This window comes from Exserohilum turcica (assembly GCF_000359705.1).
Source record: "Exserohilum turcica Et28A unplaced genomic scaffold SETTUscaffold_23, whole genome shotgun sequence".
In the NCBI taxonomy this organism is placed as follows: Eukaryota; Fungi; Ascomycota; class Dothideomycetes; order Pleosporales; family Pleosporaceae; genus Exserohilum; species Exserohilum turcicum.
Genome location: NW_007360059.1, coordinates 221,260 through 247,210, shown reverse-complemented (window position 1 = coordinate 247,210; position 25,951 = coordinate 221,260). Strand labels below are relative to the sequence as shown.

The window sequence follows — 25,951 nt, the reverse complement described above, 5'->3', positions numbered from 1 at the left end:
AGCGTCCAACGAACCAAACTGCATATAAAAGGCGGGCTCAGGCGATTTAGGCGCTGCTAGAGTGGGCCAAAAGGAGAACTAAGTATACATCTACATAGCAACAGGGGCCTGGGCAAAAGTCCAACGCACGGAATAGGGCCTTTCGTGATGTCAACTGCTACGTGATGCGAATTTCACTGCGCCACACATCAAAAAGCAAGCAGTGGCATGATTTCTGGAGCATCAGATGCTATAACGGCTGCCCAAAACCCGGGTCGCCTTCCAAGCGAAAGGCAACTGCTGAGCACACAGAAGGTCTTGGCACACTCTCTGCTCTGGTAATCCCTAGTCGCCACCCTCGGCGCTGATAGCTCAATTTGCGGGCAAAATGTAACTCTTGGTATTTCATCAATGCTGACAAGAACTGCGGAACATCTACCACGGGTTTTTACTGTCACGTTTCCCCCGGCTTGTGCATATAATTATCACATCAGTATGGCGCACTCAGAGCATAGTCATGCACTTGCTTTCCCCCAAGGCTTGCATGTCGCCACTTTTGCTGCTACCGCAAGAGCTAATATCGGCAATTTGTGCTTATCTTCCTATAGATGGGCTAGTCGCGCTGAAGCTGGCGCACCGGATCATCCATTCCCGAGTGCATATCAATCCTCAATCGTGGTCAACCAATAGAATCTCACGATGCACACGTCTAGCAATACGTACCCACCTTGCACCACCGGATCCTGCGCCCGCCCGAAAATGGTGCATCTTGTGTTGGAACAGCTACCCAGCAAGCATGTTCCGCTCCTCGAGCAGCCCCATCTGCACCCGTCGTTCTCTTGTTCAACAAGATTCGGAGGTAGAGGTGCTTGAGCTCCCGCCGCGAATGTGCTGCTGGCACATTGGTCGTCTGACGAGGCTTGTAAGCAATGCGCCCAATGGAGAAGACGAATGGGTCAGCTGCTTCGAATTGGTGTGCATGCATTGTGGATCGGTCCAGGGCTGGAGGAAATGTGACTGCGATTGCGACAGCTGCGCGTTCCGGACCGTGCGGACCTACACGCGTTTCTTAAGCAAGGACACGAAATACAAGAGTTTCACGTTGTGGCGAAGCAGAGAGACGCGCGATAGCGTTGCTAGGCACAAGGAGCTTCGAGGAACACTATACGCTAGAGAAATCCGCGATGACCCTGGTGTGTTTGCCCCACCACATAGCAAACCTGGAGACGGGCTAACATTAATCCAGACGTACGCAATGGGATCTCTGTGGTGGATCTACCCGTAAGATTTGAGCATACGCAGCCCCGGTTGCTGTTCATTGCCGACAGCGGTGTCTAAACAGGCGTCAGCATTTTTGGCTTGTTGAAGCTACTAGTATTAACTAGGTAGGAGGTACGCATCAAAGCACGGGCACCGGCGATGCAGGACGTAGCTGACGTCAATCAAGTAGCGCGGGTCACTCTTGCAGAAAATTGTGGGAACTACATGGCAAATGAGGCCGTCATCTCAACGCTTTGGCCAAGTTTAATGGAAAACGCTTACGGATTACGCTGGTCAGTGCTGACAACAACCGGAGCCGACATGAAGAAATTGTCAGGCGAGTTAGTCACGAGTGTAGGCAATAGATTCAAATTTCATCACATAGGTGCATATGCTGCGGCTGATTGAAGCTTTAGCTGCAGGTGATGGTCGAAATTGGTATTACATGTGTCTTCGGCATGAACATTACTGAAAGAATTTGGCGCTGATTGGCTGAATAAGCTTTGCATATCAAATTGACGAGACGGGCGTCATGCTAAACATGCTTGGCTCTGTTATAGTTTTGGTAAGCAAGGCCGATCTCCGTGAATACAGAGAAACAGGCGTGAAGCGCACCCAAGTAACGGCTATTGAGTGTGTCAGTGCTGATCATCGACACTGGCCATCTTTGGGTGTTGTTTGAAGCCTTGATGCGCCGTCGACTTCTAACTAGCAATGGATGCTACGGGATGTGATGCCGGTGGGCAAATTGTCTAAGCTCTAACCCTAGTTAGAATCATCTTGTCTCTGGCAATGTTGAGTTTCTTTATCTTCCCTTTGAAGAATAACGTCCCATCTCATAGTGCAGCAGCACAGCACTATCTCATTCGTGGTTTGATCCTGGATGGAGCACTTGGAGCAGATGGTTGCAGCTTGTATTTTTTCGATATATCTGAAGCTAGCGCTAGTTATCTTGCTAGTCGATGAGAAAACCGACATTGAATGTTCATCTTCGATATCTCATATCAGCACCGCATGCAATAAATCCAGCCTATTAGTTATACCTTCCGTACGTTAACTGTTCTGATACCCAAGCAATCTTTGCTGTGCAATATTTGCAATTGAGGATAATAAACGATTGTGTTTAGTTAGATGTGTTTGCATAAGGCTTCTTGCATTGTAGCTTTCTAACTAGTTAGTGACGTTGTGAACTATAATATAAAATTCACTAGTTAGTTTTTTGACTATTCCTAGTATCTGTACTACCTGAGACTATTAGAAAAATACAAATGAGAAAAGGAAAAACATAGTAACAATTTAAATAAGATAAGTTAAAAGATTGATCAAGAAAGAAGTTCTTCTACATCCCAAGCCTTCTTGTTCGTTGCTATCTGAAGTGCAGTTTTGTGGTACTTATTCTTTCGGTAAATGTCTGCATCTACTACAAGCAGCTATTATACTATGTTGTATAAGTTCTTAGCAGCTGCGACATGAAGTGGTGTATTGTTATCGTTGTTCTTGGCATTCACGTCCGCTCCCGCTTCTATAAGATCCCTCGCTGCGAGGATATAGCCATTATTACATGCTTCGTGAAGCGGAGTGCAGCCAGTCTTGTTCCTGGCTTCAATATCTGCCTTTTGGTCAATCAGAACTTTGACTGTGTCTTGTTTGCCTTTAGCCGCCGCTTTATGGAGTGCTGTACAGCCTTGATTGTCTCTGGTGTAACGGGCTGAACGCCCTTTGGATAGCTCCTCGATGGAATCTCGGTCAAGCAGCAGACGCCGGGTCTTACTCTACAACCCGGCATCTGTGCGACGCCTGAGCGACGCTCAGACAACGCGCTCAGACACTCGGTGCAACCTTTCTCCGACAAGTATGTAAATAAACACTATGCAAGTAGACTCTATAGCTTTCTATCGAATACAACCTCTTGTATACCTCGCGATTGCTCCACGGAGCGCAGCCCCTTACATCTGGCCTCGATTTTGGCCCCACGCTGGATAAGAAACTCCGTGATTTCCCTTCTCCCCTTCATAGCTGCTTTGTGGAGTGATGTCCGACCTCGATTGTCTCTGATCTCAATATCGGCTCCTGTGTCAAGGAGCACCTCAACTGCACTTTGCTCATCTTCTTGACATGCGGTGTGCAATAGCGCAGAGCCGTTCGCTCTAATGTCAAATCCTGGAATCTCTGGTGTTTCTTTGACAAAATTACTATTGCCAATCATTTCAACATGAAGAAGCGCTTCATAGCGGGTGCGACCCAGCGCTTCATCGTAATCCCGACTCTTTCACGGTGACCTTTTCTACTTTAAACCATCTTTTTTTTCGTTTTGGATTTTTCACGTTACCTGTTGTCATGGTTGTCTGGCTCAACTGTATATTTCGGAGTTTACTGTAATCGAGAGACCATTTCTCTCTTATATATTCAAGATATAGCGTGCCACCCTATGACTAAGCATGATCCTGATTATGTAGTAGTTAACAGTAGTTATTATAATTAGTGATTATATGCTATAGATAAGAAATGTGAGAGTACAAGCTTTCACGGGCTAAACCTAATAGCACATAGCTCCCTGCATAATGCGGTTGTTAAGTGGGAGCACACATTGGTATAATTAATTATGCCTGGTCTGCGTACCCATGCGTTGATACATTTTTACAACACGTGCCTTCCATGATAGCCCTGTCTCTGGCTGACGCAGCCCAGATATGTTGTCAGTTCGTACTGAAACGTCAGCCTCTTCACCTTCTCCTTGCAGATTTGCATTTACTATTTCTATGACCTCTTCTACACCCTTACGACATTGATTTTCTTGCTGTTCATTGCTGTTTCCCAAGCAGGCATATGTGCAGAAGTGAAGTGCTCCTTGCTGTCCCACGACAGAGCCATTCTACCTCATCACTATAGGCTGTCTTAAGAGGGCCGAAAACTCCAACATCGCAGGGCTGTAGTTTATGTGAGGTATGAGACGGCATGTGGCATATAATGATGTTGTTTGCGAAGCAAGATGCCAGGATTCCTAGGTTCTCGTGCGAGGCAAAACCATCACAAATCAAGACCCAGGGCTTTCCATTAGCTCGTTCACTGGTTTGAGGATCGAAAGTACGAGTGGGACACTCGAGGCCGATATTCGGATCATCATATCCGTTCTCTGTGTCCATAATGTCAGCCAGGGGCTTGAAAGCTAGTCCAGTTACTTCTATTGGCTGAAGCTGGCGTGTAGAATGCCTCTTCCTCAGCAACCATATATAACCAATAAAAAGTAATACATATGCTATTAGGTTAGGGAGGCTTTGGTGTGATCCAAGGGAGATTGCTGTTATAAAGCAATAGCTGACGAACTACCACGTGATTTCCAACTTGGTGACAGAATTCCAGAGCTTACACAGCCACAGGGTTTCAAAGCCACAAGCTTGGCCTGGAGAGAACTACGCCATAAAAGGTTCTATACTAACTAGCCGGCGTGTAGCTACTCGTTGGGGAAGTACCGACAGGGGTGGCATGGAGGCATAAAGGCGTGGAGGCACGCGAGCATGGCGCGCTACGACATTCGATGTAACCTTTCTCTGATAAGTAAAACAACATCCAAGCGAGAAACCTCTACAGCTCACTATTGAATACAATCTCTTGTAGACTTAGCAGTTGTTCTCTGGAGCGCAGCCCCTTACACGAGGGACCTCCAGAACCGTGCTTAGAGTATTTAACATCCACCTGAACCTGAAGATAGACTTCAAAGATTCGTCTCAATTCATATTATATTACTATCTTCATTCCTACCTGCCAAGCTACATTACAGAAGAGAAGATGTGTAGGGTTAGGGTCAAGGTTAGGATTCCTTTGTATGAATTGTGAACATTCGCACGGAAATGCACTATTCCGTTATAAAACGTAGAACCAGGGGGACCCTGGAGCGGAGCTTTGCTTGTTAGAGTTGATACGTCACGTGTGAACATTGATTAGGACGGAGTGAGAGGAATGCCGAGGCGCTAATGCTGCCACTGCAAAGGCGCCTCCCTTTGATTGGGTTGGGGAACCAACATAAGTGGACACAGCCTCGCTGAGGAGTCAGCCTTGCATGGACATGTATATATAGTGTGTGGACACCCCTAAGTGACAGGGCTGTCACCTTTATTCTTTGTTTCATTTTGCGCTATGGCGGAAGACATAGCTGTTGTTCCTGCCCTTCCAGCGGAGCTGTGGGTCGTGGTTGGGGAAAGTTTTTCCCCTCGTACGACATTGGTAGAGTGGGCGCGGATGCGCGAGACAGGGATGTTTGACACGTTAGGGATAACGTTTTCTCAAGCGTTCACGAAATGGGTTCGTTGTCAAGAACTTGGCGCCCAGTTTGGGATTTCCACCGTTGTGGAAAATGATGTCTCTTTTTTGAAGGAGTTTATTTGTGGCGAGGACTCACTACTAACAACTGTGTGCATAACTAATGATTTTAGTTATGAATGAATATGCAGTCTCTGTCAGCTGCCGGCGGAGTCGCAGTGGTGATACGATCTGTTGGCTGACTCGCGAGAGTGGTCGGAGGCCCTTGTGCCTCGACGCGGATGGCTGCGGATGCTCTGGTGCGGAGTATAATGCGGATGAACTGCGCGCATCTTACATGATTGTTCTCGGGCAAGAGGGTCGTGATGACCAAATATCGGCTTTCGCGCAGCTGTCTGTGGAGTCGCTAGAAGCGGCCATGTTTGGTGGGGTTCAGCATCGCTGTGATACTCCTCTCTATCTCTCATGCCGGGGAGGCTGCTTTTGCATAGAGTGCGCGCATAAAAATCCCGAGGGGCGGCGATTGTTTGAGATGATCTCGTTTTACGGAATGTGTGGGTCACCACATTGGTTTAAGGGTGTCTCAGATGGTGCAGAAGTTGTTGCACCACTTTATGATAGTGATCGACGGACGTGGCTTCAGTGCGCATCAGCCTAGTTGCGTGAAGCAATATATGGCTGATTCATGTGTTATAACGACGCTCTTATAGGATTTAGGAGGTTTGTGTTTACGGCGTTCTACAGTACTAGGATAAAAGTTTTCCTATCACTATCTCTATAACACGAAGAAAGGAAGTTCCTTTCTTCTCTCCTAACAACCTTAATAATCGGTGCAATTTGAATGTATCGTGTAGTACATATACAGCTAGAGCATATGCAAATTTGAAGTGATAAAGAGGCGTTTCTAAGGCGCAATGTAGAGGTTAGAGTGAGCACTAGATGCTCGCTGACCCCCTAAGCGAGGGACCCTAACAGGGGCCTAACCCTAAGTTACTATAATTAGGCGTACCTAGCTGGCTTTAGAAAGCGTGTCCTCGCCTGCTGTTCATTACACGAGCTAGATAGCGGCTAAGAGTAAGTGTGCAATAAAGACAGGCTTGGTTTTATAGGCCTAATAAAGATCTGCAATTAACTAGCCTATATAGTAAGAAGTAGCTGTTAAAAGTAAGTCTGTGTAACAGCGCAGGTAAGGCAAGTCGAATCTGTATCGGACGTAGGATCATTCAGAGACATATGGGAGTGCGTGGGATCACAAAGAGTCTAGATTCAACAAGCCACCTATAGGCCTTGTACGAAAGGATATCAAAATTCTACCGAGCTAGCTACTGGAAGTTTTTCAATATATACCTATCCTAGTCGGATCTGGGTCGGACCCGACCCCCAGGATGAGTGACTGCTGAAGGGGCGGCGGGTATTACCTCCGACCCCGATCCAGGATGGATCCGATACTTGGCAATATTGTAACATCGTTACACTGACATTAGAGGGCGTAGTCCCTTGAGTTAGATTCATTACCTCTACGCGCTGCTAACGTTACATTACTATTATAGCTGCATATCCCTTATATCTTATTCTATCCTAGTTAATTCGAAGCGCAGTCTAATTCTTTATATTTTGCTACTCTAAATAGTCGAAAGATGATACTAAAAATAGCAATAGTGTGACGTATTTTGACAAATAAGAGCAAATATATCGATATAGTATGAATTGAGACGAATCCTTGAAGTCTATCTTCAGGTTCGGGTGGATGTTATATACTCTAGGCATGGGCCTGGGGGTCCCTCGGCCCGGTGGGTCTCCGATGGGTCTTAGGGTGTGATCCCTATGTTGGAGTATCGTGACGATTAGATGTCTATGTACTATTTGCTAATGAAGCTTAGGACTTCCTCCCTACGCTCCGCCTAATAGCTCCTATGTTTGAAGCTCTGGTATCCGAAGCATTGGGAAAACCTCAACGCGCTCCACCACGTTAGTGCCTGTTCTAGGTCATTACATGCAGCCAGCCTCTGCGCTTGTACCTTAGCAGCGTCCTATAGCCTAAGGAAGACCTCAGTTGAATCTAAGATTCGATCAGGATAGTACACCTGATGTTAACCGAAACCTTATCAACAAGCTTCGTAAACATAACTACATTGATCAAGGGATCTAGGAACCTCTGAGTCCTAGTTGGCACGATCACACATGTATCAGCTTTACGACTCACCAAGAGCTGGAATTGGCTTCTCAGCATGCCTAAAGGTTTCTTTAGTGCGTATAAATTCATTAGATACTACAGAGGGTGCGGTAGAGCTTAATAGAAGCTATCTGTAGCGTTGTCATTAATTGTCTCTGGAAGATGCGTCTTTTGCGCAGAGGCGTGAATGCAACAACAACAGCGTAGCTTGTGTAAGAAAAGGTATTTATGTACACCTATCTAAGAAAGCGCAAAACATGGTATGTGTATGAGAAGAGTATGAAAACAAAGCGTGAATCGAGATACTGCTCTCTGAAGATGAAGTACCCCTCTCTTCTTGTGGCATGGTAGAATTTGCGTGACTCAGGGAGGAACATCAGTTTATACATGATTATTTGTATACTTAATAAGGGCAAAGCCCTAATATGTGCATGGATACTACGTAGTTAACCAGTAAGTTGCACTATTTGGGTCCAATGTTGACCAGCAGTATGGCATGCCTCCGCAAAGTCCGTTGCGATCGAAAGTCCTACTCCTCACCGCCATACTATAGCGATTCATTGCGGATCGAAAATGAGCTTCTGCTTGTTGTACGCGTTCAGGCATCCGGGCTAGCATCGTTGCACTGTCGAACATGTGCATAATCGTCTGGTTGCTGTCGACAAAACCGGGACGGTTGAAATCTGCCGCTAGGGCGATCTGACCAACAGAAGCTTCTACATGTGGCAAGAAGGGCATGATATCATGAATACCTTTCTTTGTCGGCAATGTTGTGTAGAATGCGAAGGGATGGAAAGGAAGGGAGCCTGAAGAAGTAGCGAGAGCGTTTGAGTTCAGCGTGCTGTGTACAATAGACACCAAGTGCGCAATGTGTGTCAGAACATCGACGAGAATTCGCTGGTTCTCAACAGACGCTGGAAAGTCGACGATCTCAGCAGGTCTAGCTTCCCTGACCCATGCCTGAAGCTCATGATCATCGGTAATATCGCCAGGATTCGGGTAGTACGACTGTACAAAGACGGTCATGAAACAGCGGATTGCGGAGTGAATAGCGGAAGCATCCTGGTAGAAAGGAAAGGTCTTAATTTTGGGCCCGAAAGATGAGTCGATCAAGCCACGTCTTCGCAAATTGGTGTCGAAATAGTTGGACTGGAAAGCGCTAGCCTCACCCGATTGGTATAGCGTATCTGTGTAGTTGCTTCCTTGACTACCATCCCAGGGGAACAACTCGTCAATGGGACCACCAGGGTAAACCAGGCGTTGAACGGCAACGACTCTGAATGCCCAAGCATCTTTGAGTACTTTTCATATCATGTCAGCATCATGCAGAACTCTGATTCAACAAGTATAACTCACGTCGATGAAGAATGGCCATGATAGGATGATCTTCACTCAGTGTCCGAATAGCACTCAGGTACACAATCTCGCCCACTATATGTGTAGCTGCTAGATGATACCATTGTGCATACCAAAAGCTGTTTGAGTTGAACATCATCTTTGCCAGCAACCAGTCGTTTGGGAGATCCTCCGGAGTGTAAACGAGGTCGGAATTCTTCACGTTCGGTTTTATGGCGAGAGGCAAGAAGTCACCCGATACTGGATGGATATAGAAATACGCTTGACAAGCAGCACCGTATCTATCAGCAGTCTTACGCAGGCGCCCCTGATCGAGAAAGTCGGTAAGGAACAGGCGACCAGTCTCTTGAAGAGCTGTCAATGTTTGACCAGCGATCGCTCTTGCGTTGGAAACAGCGAAAGGAAGTCTTGAGTTTTTAGGAACGCGGAGGATGCGATAGGGGTTCTCAGAGAGCTGGGTCATGGAGAAGAGTAAGTCGTCTGTATAGTTCGTCAAAATCCCTGGATATGGTCCTTTGGGCGCTGAGTGCTTCCATTGGCCTTCATACAACTTCTCATAGTCGTGTATGCTGTTCAATCCACCCTCCTGACATGCGTTAATTTTGAGGGTTGGAAAGTAGGTGGGTTTGGATTACATACGACTAAGACAGACGCTGCAGCGATTCTGGAATCGTTGATGACATTAGCATGCACTGTGTCTAGGAAGTCGCTGAAGCGGTCCACCACCTGTTTCGCAACGGGACCGCCTATAGAGCCTGTCGGATAGAAAGCCGTGTCTCCAGCAATCGATGGACCATACTCCCATCCTCCTCGCTTTTCTTCGAGTGCAAGTGCACGCGCTCTGTTGCTGGAGGCGTTAGAGACAGTGAGCGGAGAACGATCCTGGTGCGGGCGTTGCGTGAACGCTTCACATATAGATCTGCTCGCGCAGAGCGTAAGATAAATCTGATTCCACATTTGTAACGAAGAGGATGCGTTAGAGCTGTATGAATGAAGGATTAACAGATAAAGCACCTACGCCTTTTTCGTAGATGCTCCCATAGTCTTATATAGGATCGCGCTGGATACGATAGTGTAGCACTTTTGAACCTAAGAGCGAGGTCAACGAGATGTCCTAGGCTCCATGTTGCAGGGATTCACTCAATGATTGACACGCTTAGTGTAGGAGACATGGAGCTCCGAGCTTCGCTCACCACTGAAAATATTCTAATTACCCCCACCATGACGCTGTCATGTCAACTAAATCACTGGGAACTAGTGCATTGGGATTTTCTGAACAGCCTTCTTTCCCGTAAGCTTCGAACACGAGTCAGCTTAAAGAGCACAGTAGGGAACCATAGGTACCGTGAAAAAAGTGTACAATTCAACACAGGCTTACGTCTAGCTTATCGTAGTCAGACGTAGGCTCGATTGATCATTGCGTATCTCACATGTTAGACAAAGCCAAATTTCTGATATAAAATCTCTTATAAGATATTTTACCTTGACTAAGGTAACATTTGTAGGATTAAGGGTTTATTCAAAGGACCTGTTGTCACAGGTCTATGTCACTGGATAGATAATATCTAAAAACAAACATCAGCCTCGAGTGATTACGATACCGTGGTTGTTAACTACCATAGATACGGTTGGAATTTAGTTTCAACCACTTATTTCAGTACGTCCATTGCCTTATTACCCTAGAAATAACTAAATCAGTTCAGGATGGACTATGATGGTCTATTATGGGTCTTTGCAGGACTGGTTATACTTGGTTTCATGATCACCCTGAGAGGAAGTAACTTGGAGTGTTACCGCAGCATCGTATTCTAATACAGATATGTTCAACTATTCCGAGCGACTCGTTAGAATTTCGAGAGCTAACTAGGGTTTCTCATCGGTAGAATAATAAGCTTATACTATCTTATCGGAGCATAATCTCACTCGTCAATATATTCTGAACTTGTTTAGAACATATCTTGAAGTAACTAGGATGAAGATGATTCGTTGAGACGTGTGGTGCCAAACCTGTGCACTTGGAGCGACAAGTATCAGTTGAGAAACTAAATAAAATTATATAACTAACGTGTTGGATAAGCGAGTGAGCCAGGCAAGCGAGTGAGCCAGGCAAGCGAGTGAGCCACCCCACCAACTTTGCGCACCTTTACAAGCGCGTAGCTCTACCACATATTAAAAATTTTAATATATATTAAGATAGTGGATTAATTACTATCTAGAGTATCTCTCTTGCATGTACGTGAGTTATGGCCAGTCTCTCTACACCTGCTACAGCGCGCTAGAGCCTGGCGGCTGACACCTGATCGCTCTCCTCCTTGACGCTCTTCATGAGCAATCTGCTGATTAGCCTCGCGCTGAGCGAGTAGATCCTCTCCAGCTCCCTTTGTTAGCACTCCTTGCTTCTGTATCCGCTTTCTTTTACGCTGCCTACGCCTTGTTGCTGCTTCATTAGCCCTCTCAAGGCTGGTGATCCGATCGCGCATTAGCTCAGCTGAGAGCATCATAACCTCAGCCCCCTTCTTAAGCTGGTCAATTGCTGCAATAATTGATGCTGGCGAAGAGCTCTTATGCCGCCGAACCCGATCACGTATTAGCGTTGATTGAGCTTCAAGCTCGCGTGGGTTGCTTGGGGTACGAGCCTGCCAGACAGCCTCTGCAATAGCAGCTGGAGGAGTAGGCGTACGCAGCTTTATGTCAAGCTTTGATAGAACAGCGTCTGGCTGGAGAGGAACAAGGCCTGCGCCTTGAAACGCTGAGCGGATATTAGCTGGTGTGAAGGATCGATCAAAGGCTGTCTTGAACGCTGGCAGAAACTCAAGCTTGGTGATGTGGTTGATGTGGTTGCGTATTAGGCTCTCCACCTCACGGCTATACGCGCGCTTCAATGGCGAGAAGCAGCCAACGTCAAGAGGCTGAAGCAGGTGAGACGAGTGAGGCGGCATACAGAGCGTATAGATATTGTTCTCCTTACAGAGCTCTTGAAACTCTAGAGACTGGTGGCTCTCATGGCCGTCAAGAACAAGCAGGCGACGTGTGCCAACAACGCGAGTCTTTGTGTAGGCATCAAAGTGCTTTAGCCAGGCAACACCTAGCTCGTTATTCGTCCAGCCGTTGTCGCTGACTGCGATCGCCCAGTCGCGTGGGATCTCTGCTTCCTCGTACCAGGCGGATAGATGATACTGGCCAGCGAAGATGAGGAACGGTGGAACTGACCAGCCAGCTGCGTTGATCGCTGCGATCAGCGTTACCCACCCACGATTGCCTGGCTCAACTGCCTTTGGTCGGCCCCTCCTCTCTGACGCTGTTACGACTAGCTGAGTCGTGATCTTGCCCATCATAAAGCCAGCTTCGTCAAAGTTGTAGACGTCCTCATCACAGATGCCGTACTTAGCCTTTGTCTGCTCCACAAGCTCAAACCAGCTCTTGATTTAAGACTGGATCTTCACATAGAGCTCTCTGCCTATCGTATGCCCGATTGAAACGCGTCGTAAGACTGTCTGTACGCTTGACAAAGTTGGCTGGCCACTTCTGCCCAACCTGGCCAGCGCCGCGCGCAGCCAACAGTCTATCAGCCATATCGCGCACAGCTGCGTAGGTAGGCGAAAATCCACGTAGATCTAGATCAAGTATGTGATCGACTATCACCTGCTCTTCTAGCTTCGTAAGCTTCTTTGAGTTAGGCTGGCAATCGCGTCGGGCAGGCTTGCCAGCGCGTCGGCGGTGGAGTGTAGCTCGCGAGATATTGAACGTCTCAGCAGCGCATCTTTCAGTTTGAATTTGCTTTGTATTAAGAGCTGAAGTCGCAAGATATATATTAGCCTCACAAGAGACTTTAGAAGCTTGTTGGGGGGACGCCATAGTTGGTTGAAGTTAAGGTGTTGTGCAAAGTTGGTGGGGTGGCTCACTCGCTTGCCTGGCTCACTCGCTTATCCAACACGTTACCGTGCCCCACCACCTCGCGCACACTACCACCTCGCGCACGCGCGGCCTCACCAAAACAACCTTGTAAATGAGGCTCTAGAGCCACACTAAAGGAATATTATCACTATATATTTTAGAGCTGAGGTCAATAGGCCTTGATATATATGTAGCTATAGAAATCGAGTTGGAGTTCTAATCGCGCGGCCGCAACGCGAGGTTGAAGGTGGTAAGCCTGCAGCACCTCCTTGAGGCTCCTCACTACCTTGAGGCCTCGCGATAGGCCTCTTTTTTCGAGTAGCCTTTGTAGGAGCCTTGAGGCTGCTCCTTTTACCCCTTTGGGTAGTTTTAATAGCTTTTTGAAGTCGTTTTGCAGCCTTGCGAGCCGCGATCCTCGAGGCCTTTTCAATAGCCTTCTCCTCCCTCTCCTTCTGCCTCATTAGGCTTACTGCAAGCCTCGCCTGACGCCTCTGCTCCTTCTCTATCGCCCTCGCCTGCTTTGTCTCCTCGCGTTGCCTTATCGTGTCAGCTTTTTGGAGCTGTAGCTGCTCCTGCTCCTCCTCCTGGAGTCGCAGGCGATCGTGCGCCTCCTTCACCTTCCTTGGAGACCAGAATACAGCTCCACCGTGATACTCCTCAGCCTCCTGCAGAGGTAGAGGCTTACCTCGTTTCCTGCGTGTCCTCTCATTAATTAGAGCCTCCCTTAGCTTCCTTACTTCATCCTTAAGGAGACTGTTTTGAACTGAACTTGAGTGAATGACCTGGCTTAGCCTTTTGACCTGCCTATCGCCTTGATTAGCGACTACCTGACGCAGCAGACGCTCTATCCTCCTCCAATCAGAGGCACTAAGAGCTGAGGAGTCACTATCGCTCATAGGATCAGGAACAGAGAAGCGCTGAAGGATTACTTCTGGGTTAAGAGGCGAGATTCCTGTAGCCTTAAAGGCGTTCAGGATCGTTGTTTCTTTTAAGGAGGCCTGCCAGGCTTGGTAGAAGAGGGGGAAGAAGTCCCTCTTGCTCATTGAGGCGAGGCCTTGACTCCTGTCCATGAAGGCAGAAACCTCGTTCGAGTACGCTGTTGACAGAGGCTTGAACATGCTGACGTCGAGAGGCTGTAGCGTGTGGGTTGAGTGAGGAGGATAGACTGCAAGGAGGATCTTGTTCTGATCACAATAATCAATAAAATCCATTGTAAGGTGAGATCCATGGCCGTCAAGGATAAGTAATCGGTAGGAGGAGCGTGCCTTCGCCCTTGTACCGCGATCAAACACCTGCTGCAGCCACGCGAGGCCTATCTCGTTGTTTGTCCAGCCAGAAGGTGATGAGGATACTCGGATCTGATGTGTATCTGGATCAAGGGCCTGCAGCCAGGTGTCCTGTATAGACCCTGAGGCTGACTGGTAGATCAAGGCAGGCTCGAGGTAAGATCCGTCAGCGCAGATACAGGCCAGCAGCGTTATCCACTCGCGAGATCCATCCTGTATAGTACTCCTCCTTCTTCCCTCCTCATACGAGGCTCTACTAAAGATCCTTCTTGAGCGATTTACGACGCCAAGCATGAAGCCTTTCTCATCCATATTGTAGATATGACGCGCCTCGACGTGATACTGATTAATTTTATTGCGTAAGAGGCTAAAGTAGAGGCTATACTTGCTTCTAGAATCAGCTTTGTGGCGACAGTTATCTATGCCTACTGCCCACTTTGAGATAAGCTGATCAGGATAGCGCTGAACAAAGCGACTAGCCCAGTGTACTCCAACCTCTCTCTTGGCGATCTGCGACGCAAAATTACGTATCGTTGACTGAGTAGGGGGTAGGCCTCTCTCTGTAAGTTGATTGATATAGGCTATTAAGGCCTGCTCTTGGTGTAGGTGGAGGAGGAGTTGACTTTGGTAGCCTTCAGCGCGCGAGGCGCGGCAACCTCGGTGTCTTCGGCTGAGTGTAGATCGATCAACACCAAATCTTTTTGCAACTTCTGTATATGTAAAAGGCTCGCCAGGCTCTAAGTCGTTAATAGCTGCAATTGCAGGCTCAATATTGCTCATGGTGGTGGAGATACAAGGTGTTGAAGTTGTGGTAGTTGCAAGGCCGCGCGTGCGCGAGGTGGTAGTGTGCGCGAGGTGGTGGGGCACGGTACACGATATTTCCATGTAACTCCTACAAATGGCTGCTGCTACCAGGAGCATGGCCAATACGCGCTTAGTCGCTTGTCCACAAACACATACCCGTTGTCCAGAGCTACTGGTTGCTGAGGCTCTATTGATGCGGCGCTGGTATCGAGCATATCATATTCTTTTTCTACCATCTCCTCCGCCCTCCCGTCATCCAGGCGCAGAGCCGCCATAGCAAGGACAAGCTGGGAAATGCTATCCATCTGATTGAGGTCTTGTCCGGAATTGGAAGGGCAGATGCTTGTGGCGTAACAAGTAGGGTGTGAGAATACCTTTCTGGTATTTGCGCTGGTAGATAGTTGTTCTCCGCAATTAGGTGAGTTGATCACAACCGCTTTGGTAGTCTTCACAGGATGGAGTTGTGATGACTGGTACATATATACTCTCAAGCATCTGCAGTTTCTGGTTTCTGCAAAACGTAATTCCATATTTCAAGCTATTCCTATCTCGATCAAGAATGGGTTACTCGTACAGCTCTGATTTCTGTCAGTGATGCGTCCAGTCACTCATCCACAATCATTCCTGACAGATCAGAATTGATACTCAACAGCCTGTGGTCTTCCAGACATGCGTACGCTTTGCGAAGTAATGGATTGTATAGAAAAGAAGCTATGCACAACGCAAGGTGCTGAGGATATAATGATCAACAGTGTATAATTATGTACTTGTATTCCAAAACATGGGTTTGAGTAAGTAGATAACGTAGCCTGAGTCTGAGTAGAAGATGATCATCTACAACCAGTTTCGTCAATTTCAATTGGAGGTTCAATGCATAAACCACGTAAGCAAGCAGTTTCTAATCACCAAATTTGCCTAGATGGATTGTTTATATATACATTATGATGACTGATAAGCATGGTAATTGCTGATAGATGAATCAAGTTTCTCACTAACCATCAGTTACTTGTCACACCGAATAACTCTGGGTATCATGGACCACGATCGATCGGTCGGGTGTGATTTTTCAAATTATACCATTCTATCTCTTGGTTGGCTCTGCACTTCTCTAGTAGGTTTGAGGTTTGTACATTTCTTGCGTCTTGCTCCTAAGTGTATGAACATTCAAAATCTATTGTTAGAAAAATTCAGTCCGCATATTTGAGCTCAGGATCTTCTTAATTGATTGTAATTGATAATGTAGTTCTATTGTAAGATAGATAACTAGTTGTTCTTAGCTTTGGTATGCTTAGTGTACTATAAGCGCATCTCACCACATATGGACAGCTAACGGCGCATCACTATGCAGTTAACTCAATTCCATCCTTATAACACATGTTCGTTATAGTAGCCACTCTAATGCGTGGATATGTCTATGACCGTCGATGCAAGCACGTTGATATAGGCACTAACCTTAATTGTAGTTTTTAGAATGGCGTTCTGCTAGCCACTAGTACTAACACTTAGTTTATCTTAAAGCTATGCAGAATTATAGATATAAAGATGCACTAGCGAAAGAATAATAAAAGATTAATTAATCGTGATATATGTTACATATTCCCTAGAGGTTTGGCGTACGATATTTGCATAAGCAGACAAGGCGAGGGTGATAGGGTAAGTATAAATCAATACGACCCCTGCGAATTAATTAACGCTGGAAGAATTAGCGGCTGCATTTGGCCGTGTGTCTCTAAACCTGCAGCGCCGTTCTCAGCGCGCACGAGCCACATCGACGAGCACTAATACCACATCACATAACTCACTACACACTTATCGTGTAGTTATCGTTCTTAGTGAATTCAATACGGGCGGCCTAGCAATAATAGATGTTTAAATCACATCTATTTTATATATAGTGAACTCTGACACGATTTGCCACCACTGGCTGGTGAATAGATACCGGGGTAGAACGCGCCATCCGGCCATTGTGTAGGATGGCGGACAGGATTAAAGCGAGAATTCTGATATATGCAGTAGCATAGGAGCCTTGATATAATTTACGAAACACAGCCTTGGAAAGTATCCACGTCTGTAGTGCCTGTACCAATCAGCTCTACTTACTTTTCCATTAGTTCAGCATACATGTCCCCTTTCCATGAATTCATGTTCTTTAGCATATCTCTCAACAGAAACTTTGCACTAGTAGCTACCAGTAGCTCAGCACACGCGATGTAATCGCTAGTGTATCTGCCGCTGGGCCACAAAACCTTTACAAGTGGACGACCCTGCAGAGCAACTTTATGCATCCTAACACAATGTGACTGATACTTCATGGGGACTGTGTATTCACTGCAATGTCCTTGACCAGAGTGCACTCAAGCGTCAAAAAATCGCCATTTAGCTCAAAACCTGCTTCGCAAGAGATAAAGACCTTGTGCGCTACAAGACCTATGCATTGTTCAGCCACTGTAAACTTACATCATCTATAATAGATACATGTTTTCCAAGTGTCGAAGTATGTATGGTGCTTCTTCCCCACTTGTGGATATCTTCCCTAACATCCTTCCCTGCCAACAGGAAATCCCGCCGCGCAGGAATATATCCACTTCCTAACTGCTTAATTTATAAACCATAGAGTATTGGTCTTTCAGTTAAACAAATGTCTTTCCTTGAAGTAATCTCTCGAGAATCGTGCAATGCGATACAAAAAATGCATATGTGCTCCTTGCTATCGGTCATTTTTTGCGTGACGCGTTCCTAGCGCAGCATTTTCATCCCCTGCAAAAACATGACCAAGGCTTGGCTTCTACGATTCGGAGACCGGAAGATATTGCTTAGAATGTATACAAATGGTCCTAAGACATAGAGCTTGTATTGAAGAGCAGGGGTGATGACCGGATTTATCCGCGTTGGTGTGCGACAATCGCACCCACGCAAGCTGGTTTTAGTGATAACTATTACGTAACCTAACATGTATCGTAATGAACTAGTTAACGCTAGATTGATCGATATAAACTATGCTAGTTAGTCTCAATACAGCATTATGTTGGTCTGAGCGGCTGCGAACTAACAATATCGTATGCAGCCAATAAGACGAAGCGAACGCCATTTTCATATAGTTACAAGTGCAGGTTGTTTCTGCCATATCGCGACTTGATCACTTTTCCTATCATTTGTGAAAGTGGAAGCGCTCCCAATATACAACTGCTGGCGATCGCAGGATAGCTGCGCAACGGTTGTTAGGACTTGGTCAATGTAACGGGCTAAACGCCCTTTGCCTCCTATACTCGTCTACGACCTCGTTTACTCTACCTGCCTAGCCTCATCGTTACCCTAGCAACCAATATTGTATATAGGTAGCTATGTAGCTAAGAACTTAGCTCTCTATCGAATACAATCTTGTTACCTTGGCCTGTCCAATTGTGCTCACGAGCTAAAGACTGCCCTCCTAGGTCGCGCCCCTTACAGTCCAAACTGGACCAGTCCAGCACCATCCGGCTTGATCTTAGTCACCTTTATCAGCTAGGCGCTAATTAGACTTATAAGTGCTCAGCAATCACTATAGCAGCTCTCTAGTGATTCGTATCGAGAACACATGACTGTTTGCTCGTGGTCTACTCTGACATATCAGATGCCGTATGTAACGACGTTACAACCCTGCTAAGTGTCATAACCGCCCCGGAGTCGGACCGGGACAACTGTTCGCCGGGTCGACAATGAGTGACTACGGTCCCCGCCGTAGTCTAGCTCTGAGAGGTCGGACCTGATTCGGATCCGACTTAAATGGGTATCTATTAGGACACTTCCTGTAGCTAGTTCAGTAGATTTTTGATATCCTTTCGTACAAGGCCTATAGGTGGCTTGTTGAATCTAGGCTCTTTGTGATCCCACGCACTCCCATATGCCTCTGAGTGATCCTACATCCGATACAGATCTAACTTGCCTTACCTGCGCCGTTACACCGTACTTTCATACCACTAACAGTCTAACAACGGTTTTGAACTACCCCACCTCTCGTGTATGGTTTACCCCTAACTAGCTTGAATAACTAACTAACTAGTTATAACTAATGAAGTCATCCAAGACAGTTAATTTACGAATGAATTGTAAGGAGTGGCAAGCTAGCATTGCTGTAACAAGTTAACTAACTATAGATCCTGGCGACATAACGGGCAAGTTCTACTTAGACGCATCCAGCTATCTAAACATTCATGACAAAATGTCTTCTTGCATGAGTTATGCTTGTAACATATTCCTGACAGATCTTCAATACAAATGGGACAACTGAATGTGACTTCCCCCAATGTAGACAGATTTGTAGCCGTCCAAACTTCTTGCTGGCTATTCAGCATTCTTCCCAGCTGACGTCTAGCTTCTTGCGATATCCGTGGTCTTGAAGGTCTAGGCTCTGCAAGTCTCTCCCAGGCGATACGAGCCCTTTCCAGTGCAGCTCTCGCTCCGCTTTCCCACCCACTAAGTGCATTTTCTTCGGCGATGGCAGCCATTCGTTCCATCTGCTCGATATTAAGCTCGTGCCAGTCTTCGCTCGAGAAGTCGGGCTTGGCAATACCAAGTGCTGGCGACCAGATGCTCTGCGCTTTGTGCATTGCGTTCCGGGCTACTTCACAGTATCCTTTGCTCTTGTTTCGCTGAGCAAGCGCCGTTAGCTGGTTTACGTCCTCGACATCAAGCTCGTGCCACTCTTCGCTCGAGAAGTCGGGCTTGGCAATACCAAGTGCTGGCGACCAGATGCTCTGCGCTTTGTGCATTGCGTTCCGGGCTGTGTCGCAGTATCCTTTGCTCTTGTTTCGCTGAGCAAGTATCTCTAATTCCTTGATCTGTTCAATGAAGTGGTGTGTCGCCATATTGTGGATGTTGACCGTGAGGCAACAAGGCGGGTGACTGAAATCCTATCTCTCTATATTTTTCTATAGCAGTAGCAATGTAGCTGGCATAAGTGGCCTCAAATCAAGGCTTAGTAAGTATTTGAATGTTCTCGCTAGTCCTAATCACTGTGTGTCAGCTGGAGTCATTACTATCCCAAGGTGCGTATATCTTTGCTTACGCTGAGGAACCGGTAAGCAGGTTATTCAGTTGGTAAATATTCTCTTCCTTTAGGCTGCTGGAGAGGTGCGTGCAGACAAATACCCAACAGGGCAATTGAAATTTCTTCTGATGGATGGTGAAGAGGGGTGAGATGATCATCGGATTGAGACACTCACCGCTTGCTGACACGCACTCGATAGCAGTTACCATCGTCCGCATTGTGCCAGTACCTCTATAGTCACGTCTATCATCCTTACCTACGAGGACTTTGATAGGACCAAACATAGATAGCATGATGTCTATCTCATCTATATTATAGCAATTCTCGAGAACGACGTCTAGCCTACAGAGTTCCTCCTTGATTACATCGAACCCATGTACCACCTTGTCATACATGTTATTGTCATGACGCTCCCACGGCATGGGGCTGTTGTTCCTCAATTTGAATTGCGGATGACGGCGACGGAAGACCTGAGGCCAATTCTTGTTCGGTGGTTCGGAGGTTCGGTTCGTAGCACGTCGACTGGCGATACAAAAAGCAAGTGCGGGTATATACTTGACACGTACAGAGTTCCGACTGCACTCATCCGTAAAATGAAAGCAATGAGAGCTTTCTCTTCGGGCGGGATGAGGTATTGCTGGCCTTGAGCCTTCTCCTTCATAGAAGGTCGTCCGCACTTCCGATAGTAATCGGTGTGGTAGGGAATTACTTCTTCGGTCTCGGTGCAGGCAGTCCAATTAGCAGGCACATCTATGGAGGCAGTTTGCGCCAGCACTTCGCTGGTCGGATTCATGTTCACGGTGGTGTTGCAAACGCCGCCATCTGGGCTAGTTATGGCAAGGTATGATGTGAGCACGCTAATCCAAGGGCCAAAACGCTGGTGTAAGTCCCGGAGTGTACCTTATAACGCTCAAGCACCCATACAAATTTTGGAATATATTCTTCTATCATTAGTCAGTCCAGCACTCATCTCGATATGTGTAGTTCCTGCAGCAATGACGTTGACACTAGGGTGTAAAGTTAATGTGGTTACCGAAGGATGCAGAAGCATGAGTGATAACATAGCTCAACACCATGTATTTTTCCGCTCCAAGCATTTGGTCTAACAGAAGAGAGTTCATAGAAAAGGTGTATGACATCACAGAGCGATAGCAGCCATGTCGGATAGTTCATGGCGTTCGGTCTCTGGGAAACTTGCGGCACGGGGGTTTTTGCGTGTCGCAAGGATAGGCATTAAAGCTAGTATTTGCACAGTGGACGTCAAATAGTTACACAACTATGTTTGCGTCCACCAGCTCGATAGAGGGAAAGCGAATTTCACACCTATTCGTTCCGCTAACCAGTGTAGCGCCGATGCGAGTTCAACCACCACAAGCACGTTCCAGTGTCTGTTGTTCCAAGCCTCAGCCTAGAAGTCAGAGTCGCAGTTATTACAGGCTCAAGCAAGCTAACCCAGGACTATGCTTTCAGTCGTTCAGACTGACCAACGATCTAGTTAGACCGTGGTGTAGGATCAGCTATAGCCCTGAAGCCCACGCAACGTGGCGCCAAGGTCGCCGCACATTTTCTCATCGGCATTAGTCTTGCTGCAGAGGTCATCCACAAGACCAAGTGCCTGAGAAACGGGCCTGACGTCACTGCCTCTGAGGCAAATGTTGAAAACGCCGAAGAGATTGCAAAGTTGATGGACAGTGCCGTTGCCCACTTCGGTGGTCTCGAGATATGTTGCTCCAATGCTGGCATGCACTCTTCTGGTCATTTTACAGGTTCTTCAGCAACCGATTTCGACCGCAACGCAACATAATAGCATAAAGCGTTTGATTACTTTTCTATCATCTCATACTCGCTATCCTCATGATTCAACCACGGCGTGCATTCACCAATCTCTAGCACCTCGTATTCATTCCTAACCAGCGTTGACGTTCTCTCGTCCTCGTACCGCTCCATCGCCCTGTCCAACGCGTGCCTCAAGAGCATGGCGCTGTTGTCAGTCTCTAGACGGGGCTGACACAGGCTGGTGCACTCGCAACCCAAAGCTGGAAGAGCTGTCTGGCGTTGCATTTCGTCTTCAGCTGACCATTCCGCGAGTGAAGAAGTGTGAGCAATGCGAAGTTCGTTACGAGCCTTCTTATGCTTGGAGCGAAGTAGACTGTACATCTCAGTACCTGGTTGGACTGGCAGAACTTTCAGGAAAGCCAACCTACTTGGGGTGCAGCTTGAAGCCTTTTCGCTTTGTTCTACTCATGTTCTCGGGAAAACTTGAGTTCGATCTGGTCTATCACAGCGATCAGCAGACTCAAACTGTTGTGTGTGAGTTGTGTTGCTGGAAACAACAAGTGACGGAAACGAAGGTTGGCAAACTGCGCCACATGCTTACCAAAACTATTCTTGAACTTTCACTATCACGGAATTGGTTTACACTGTCAATTGATTCACTCGTATGTTCAATGTCTAACTCGTTCCTTCTAGCAGCAAGAGAATAACGTATCTCTCCTCACGCGATGAGCAAATGCCGCGCAAAGAGATGTTTACTGAAAGCCACTTTTCCCGATCCAGAAAGGTAGCGCATTTCTACTGGAGCCTTGATTGATGTCTTATGTAATAAGTAGCCAATGATCCTCTTGTCATGCGCTTGATATGCCGGCCAGCGTCAACCTGTGAGCATAGGTGTTATGGTAAGCAGTATGTATGGATTTGTAGTAGACGTAGTATGTCAGCACTCAACAAGACATGCTACACTAGGCCAGCAAGAACGTAGGGATCGGCTTACAAGGCTTACATGCTGGGATTGTAGACGGCCTGAAGTATTACAGGCTAACGTGTTTCCATGTTTCTTTTGTGTACGAGTTGTTTGGTGTCTGGAAAGCATACATGAACTATACATAGCATCACAAAGATAAAGCCAGTCAGCTATTTCTCAGGAAGTAACCAATTAGTTAGTTGTGCTGTAAGAAGTATGACCCTGTGTTACCTGCTGGCTAAAAAGGCAAAAGAACAATGGTATTGGACAGAGATCAACTAGTAACTATAGCGAAAATAACCAGGATATCTATCACTATGTATCTTCTGACCTAACTTACTACTAAAACGAGTACTTTATCTTCTATGGAGTGAATCAGGTGGACATTACTAATTAAAGCAAAAGATAAGCATTAAATTCAGTAATTATGACTTATACATAATCCAGCATTCAGAGCTGCAAAAGTGGACAGACTTCTTTTCTCAGAACGGGTAACATGTATGGCTCATCCTTGGCTCGACGGTCGAGTAGAGTGTAAGTGAGGGTAGGGTTGCCAAGCTCTAGGGCGGCGTTTTTGTCAGATAGCCGTGTGTGTATATATACCTGACTAACTACCAATATTTATTTAGGTTCGATGTTGGTCTCTGACCGAGCTGGGACGCCAAAAGAGAGGAGATCTTCAACCGACCTAAGATTCCAACTGCCATGTTCACGCATGTGATATTCTGTTTAGTGTTGTGTCACTCCCTGGACGCCCATACTACTAAAAATATACAATTCGCTTGTGACAAAATCAATAGGGCGGGGTTAGGGAGTCAGAGAATGATAGTTTCTATGCTGATGCTTATGGGGGTTGTGTGACTCGTACACCGAGACCACGGTTTCGATAGTTAGCGGCAAGCATATCTTCTGTCATGCGTAAGCAGCAATGTGTGGGAACGTACAATCAACAGTGATATGTATGTCCACGCCTCCAAAAAGCAAGCTTGTACGCGAATCCGCTTCCGCTGTCCACTGCAGACGAGGGGCGTTTCCTCAGATTCGTGTAACTAGTAATTATCCAGAACAGAGAGTGAAGCGAATCACCTATAACAAAAGGTTGAAGATATTCTTGGAAACTGTGACACAGTACCTGCTTGCCATCCCCAGTTGTGGTAGGAATATACTAGCAGCGACTGAAGACCGCCACTGTGGCGAGTTTGCCCTCTGTAGCCTCGGCCCTCAGTACGCTCGCTGCGGTCCATTGCTGTCGCACCAATGGGTAAACCTGGGCGCGCCGTATGCATTGTCACGCCTATGCTGCTGGCAGCAGCGTCTTTGGTTTGCTTTCTCACCGTCAGCCTGGCGCAGGTCTCTCCTGGCAGCCACAACACTCTGCTCCAGCGAAAGCTCTACTTCTTCAAGGTAGCTGTCCCGTGCCGATGAGCGTGCCGCAGTTTGCATGTAGATGTTGATAAATCCAAATAGGCAGACACGAGCAGCATGCTGCTAACCCCCCAGGGCTTGCTGGGTAGTCTGCCTGACAGCCTGCCTGACAGCCTGCCCGACGTCCTGCCCGACGTCTTGCCCGACAGTGTCCTTGGCATCGATATCCCTGACGCCCTTTCGAGCGTGGCAAAGTCCGGGCATCTCAAGGACTTCTATGCGGTGGGCCTTTTCGGCTACTGTGAGGGTGAGACAGACACGCAAACTGGGATGGAGACGGTGACGCACTGCAGCGCTTGGAAAATGCCATTCTACTTTGACCCCGTGGCGGTCTGGCAGCTGGAGGATACAGGCATGCAGGTCATACTAGGGGACAAGTTTACCCACGGCTTGAAGATATACCGGAAAATGGTAGAGGTGATGCAGGGCGCCTTCGTAACCGTGCTAGCGCTGAGCGTGTTGGAGTGCGTGGCGGGCATGTTTGCTGTGAAGAGCAGATTGTACAGTGCATTGGTGGCCGCGGTGTCCTTTGTAGGCCTTTCTTTCTCCTCGACCGCCTGCTTGCTAACGTGCACGAATAGATACAGGCTGCGATTGCTATTGTGGCGGCAGTGGTCGCGACCGTCACCTATGTTGCGCTGACGGGCGTGTTTGAATCGGTCTTGCGCCTATACAACATTGAGGCCACTTTGGGCAGGGACTTGTTCTGTGTTCTCTGGGTTGCCGTTGCCTTTTCCGTCGCATCCGGCTTCTTCTGGCTGCCGAGTGTTTGCTTTTGCTCTGGCAAATGAACCCTTGTCTTGGCACTGCTAGTCTGGGGTTGGCTGTGTGGTTGGCTATTTAAGCCAGGATATGGAATAGGGTACATGCTAGTCGTCTTGCCTTCCGTCGCGTGCCTCCAACCCGTATAGAAGTAGCACATGTGGGTAAAGTGATAACATGTTATGGAAGTGCAGTGTACCCCTCGTATAGCCATGTCAATTCATTTGACTACATCTCTGCTAGTGTGGTAGAAAGTGAGCGTGACGCTGCAGTGGCTTGCGGTGGCCTGTGTGTAGGATCAAGCACGTAGCCTGCAAGGTCCTGTCGATAGTGGCGCCCTCCCTCCCTTGAAGAAGAAGCGGTGTGATGAACTGAAGGAGTATGGATGTGGTCGATCATCAGGCTCTCATGTCAGTGACGCAGCAGACAGCGCATAGCAGAGAATGACGATTGCGGCATCATGCTGCGACCCCTATCTGCTGGAGCAAGGCTGTTGGGAAATTACCCTTTCCAACCCAGTCCTCAACAAAACCTGTCAGTGAAAGCGCTGTGCCAGCGCGGGAGTCATCCGGCTATACACGTGCCCCCATGCAACGTCGTCATCGAGACGGTGTTTGCCTTGGTGTCTGTAGTTCTCGCATCTGGTGCTGTCCCTCTTGTGGCATGTGTCTGTTCGCAAACGCTGCCTGCTATGTTGGCCCCACAAATGAACGGTTGCAGGCACGACACTAGTGCGAATGGTGTTTTACCCGTGTGCAAGGAATGCAAGGGGCACCGGTGAGCTTGGAGGAGAACGCCTTGCAGTAAGCCTACGGTTGGCAGCGCTAAATGATTCGATAGCATCTCGGTGCGGCCTTCTGTACTAGTATGCCATACCATGAGCGCGGCGATGCAGGTCATAGGCGAGCTTGGCTATCATTCCAAGACCAGGTACGATCTTCACGAGTTGCAGTTTCAACGTTACATACCGCTGGCAACGCGTTTGAACA

The 25,951-nt window shown here is 47.3% G+C and overlaps 7 protein-coding genes across 7 annotated transcripts; 3 read left to right on the top strand and 4 right to left on the bottom strand.

The window, feature by feature from the left end:
- Positions 1-523: 523 nt before the first annotated feature.
- SETTUDRAFT_111005 (uncharacterized protein) lies at positions 524-1,052 on the top strand (the record flags this gene model as incomplete). Its single annotated transcript, XM_008028292.1, has 2 exons — positions 524-901; positions 927-1,052. 2 exons carry the CDS (start codon positions 524-526, stop codon positions 1,050-1,052), a joined length of 504 nt encoding a protein of 167 aa, XP_008026483.1.
- A 4,336-nt stretch (positions 1,053-5,388) lies between these two features.
- SETTUDRAFT_169496 (uncharacterized protein) lies at positions 5,389-6,168 on the bottom strand. Its single transcript, XM_008028291.1, has one exon. It carries the CDS (start codon positions 5,961-5,963, stop codon positions 5,694-5,696), a length of 270 nt encoding a protein of 89 aa, XP_008026482.1. The 5' UTR covers positions 5,964-6,168; the 3' UTR covers positions 5,389-5,693.
- A 1,885-nt stretch (positions 6,169-8,053) lies between these two features.
- On the bottom strand, positions 8,054-9,982 carry SETTUDRAFT_184889 (uncharacterized protein; the record flags this gene model as incomplete). Its single annotated transcript, XM_008028290.1, has 3 exons — positions 8,054-8,970; positions 9,026-9,611; positions 9,665-9,982. The coding sequence occupies 3 exons, from the start codon at positions 9,980-9,982 to the stop codon at positions 8,108-8,110; spliced, it is 1,767 nt and encodes a 588-aa protein (XP_008026481.1). The 3' UTR covers positions 8,054-8,107.
- Positions 9,983-13,113: 3,131 nt separating this feature from the next.
- On the bottom strand, positions 13,114-14,736 carry SETTUDRAFT_78617 (uncharacterized protein; the record flags this gene model as incomplete). Its single annotated transcript, XM_008028244.2, has 1 exon — positions 13,114-14,736. A coding segment is annotated over one exon (1,623 nt), but the record flags the coding sequence as incomplete, so codon positions are not given.
- Positions 14,737-19,136: 4,400 nt separating this feature from the next.
- SETTUDRAFT_39934 (uncharacterized protein) lies at positions 19,137-19,853 on the bottom strand (the record flags this gene model as incomplete). Its single annotated transcript, XM_008028215.1, has 1 exon — positions 19,137-19,853. One exon carries the CDS (start codon positions 19,851-19,853, stop codon positions 19,137-19,139), a length of 717 nt encoding a protein of 238 aa, XP_008026406.1.
- Positions 19,854-21,192: 1,339 nt separating this feature from the next.
- SETTUDRAFT_28864 (uncharacterized protein) lies at positions 21,193-21,839 on the top strand (the record flags this gene model as incomplete). Its single annotated transcript, XM_008028191.1, has 2 exons — positions 21,193-21,277; positions 21,535-21,839. The coding sequence occupies 2 exons, from the start codon at positions 21,193-21,195 to the stop codon at positions 21,837-21,839; spliced, it is 390 nt and encodes a 129-aa protein (XP_008026382.1).
- A 2,193-nt stretch (positions 21,840-24,032) lies between these two features.
- On the top strand, positions 24,033-24,991 carry SETTUDRAFT_39933 (uncharacterized protein; the record flags this gene model as incomplete). The annotated part of the gene is made up of 3 exons (XM_008028214.1): positions 24,033-24,179; positions 24,243-24,731; positions 24,782-24,991. 3 exons carry the CDS (start codon positions 24,033-24,035, stop codon positions 24,989-24,991), a joined length of 846 nt encoding a protein of 281 aa, XP_008026405.1.
- Between the last annotated feature and the right edge of the window lie 960 nt (positions 24,992-25,951).

What these genes read in the sequence shown, in the direction of transcription:
- SETTUDRAFT_169496 (XM_008028291.1), bottom strand. Translation starts at nt 5,963, where the DNA reads ATGAGAGATAGAGAGGAGTATCACAGCGATGCTGAACCCCACCAAACA.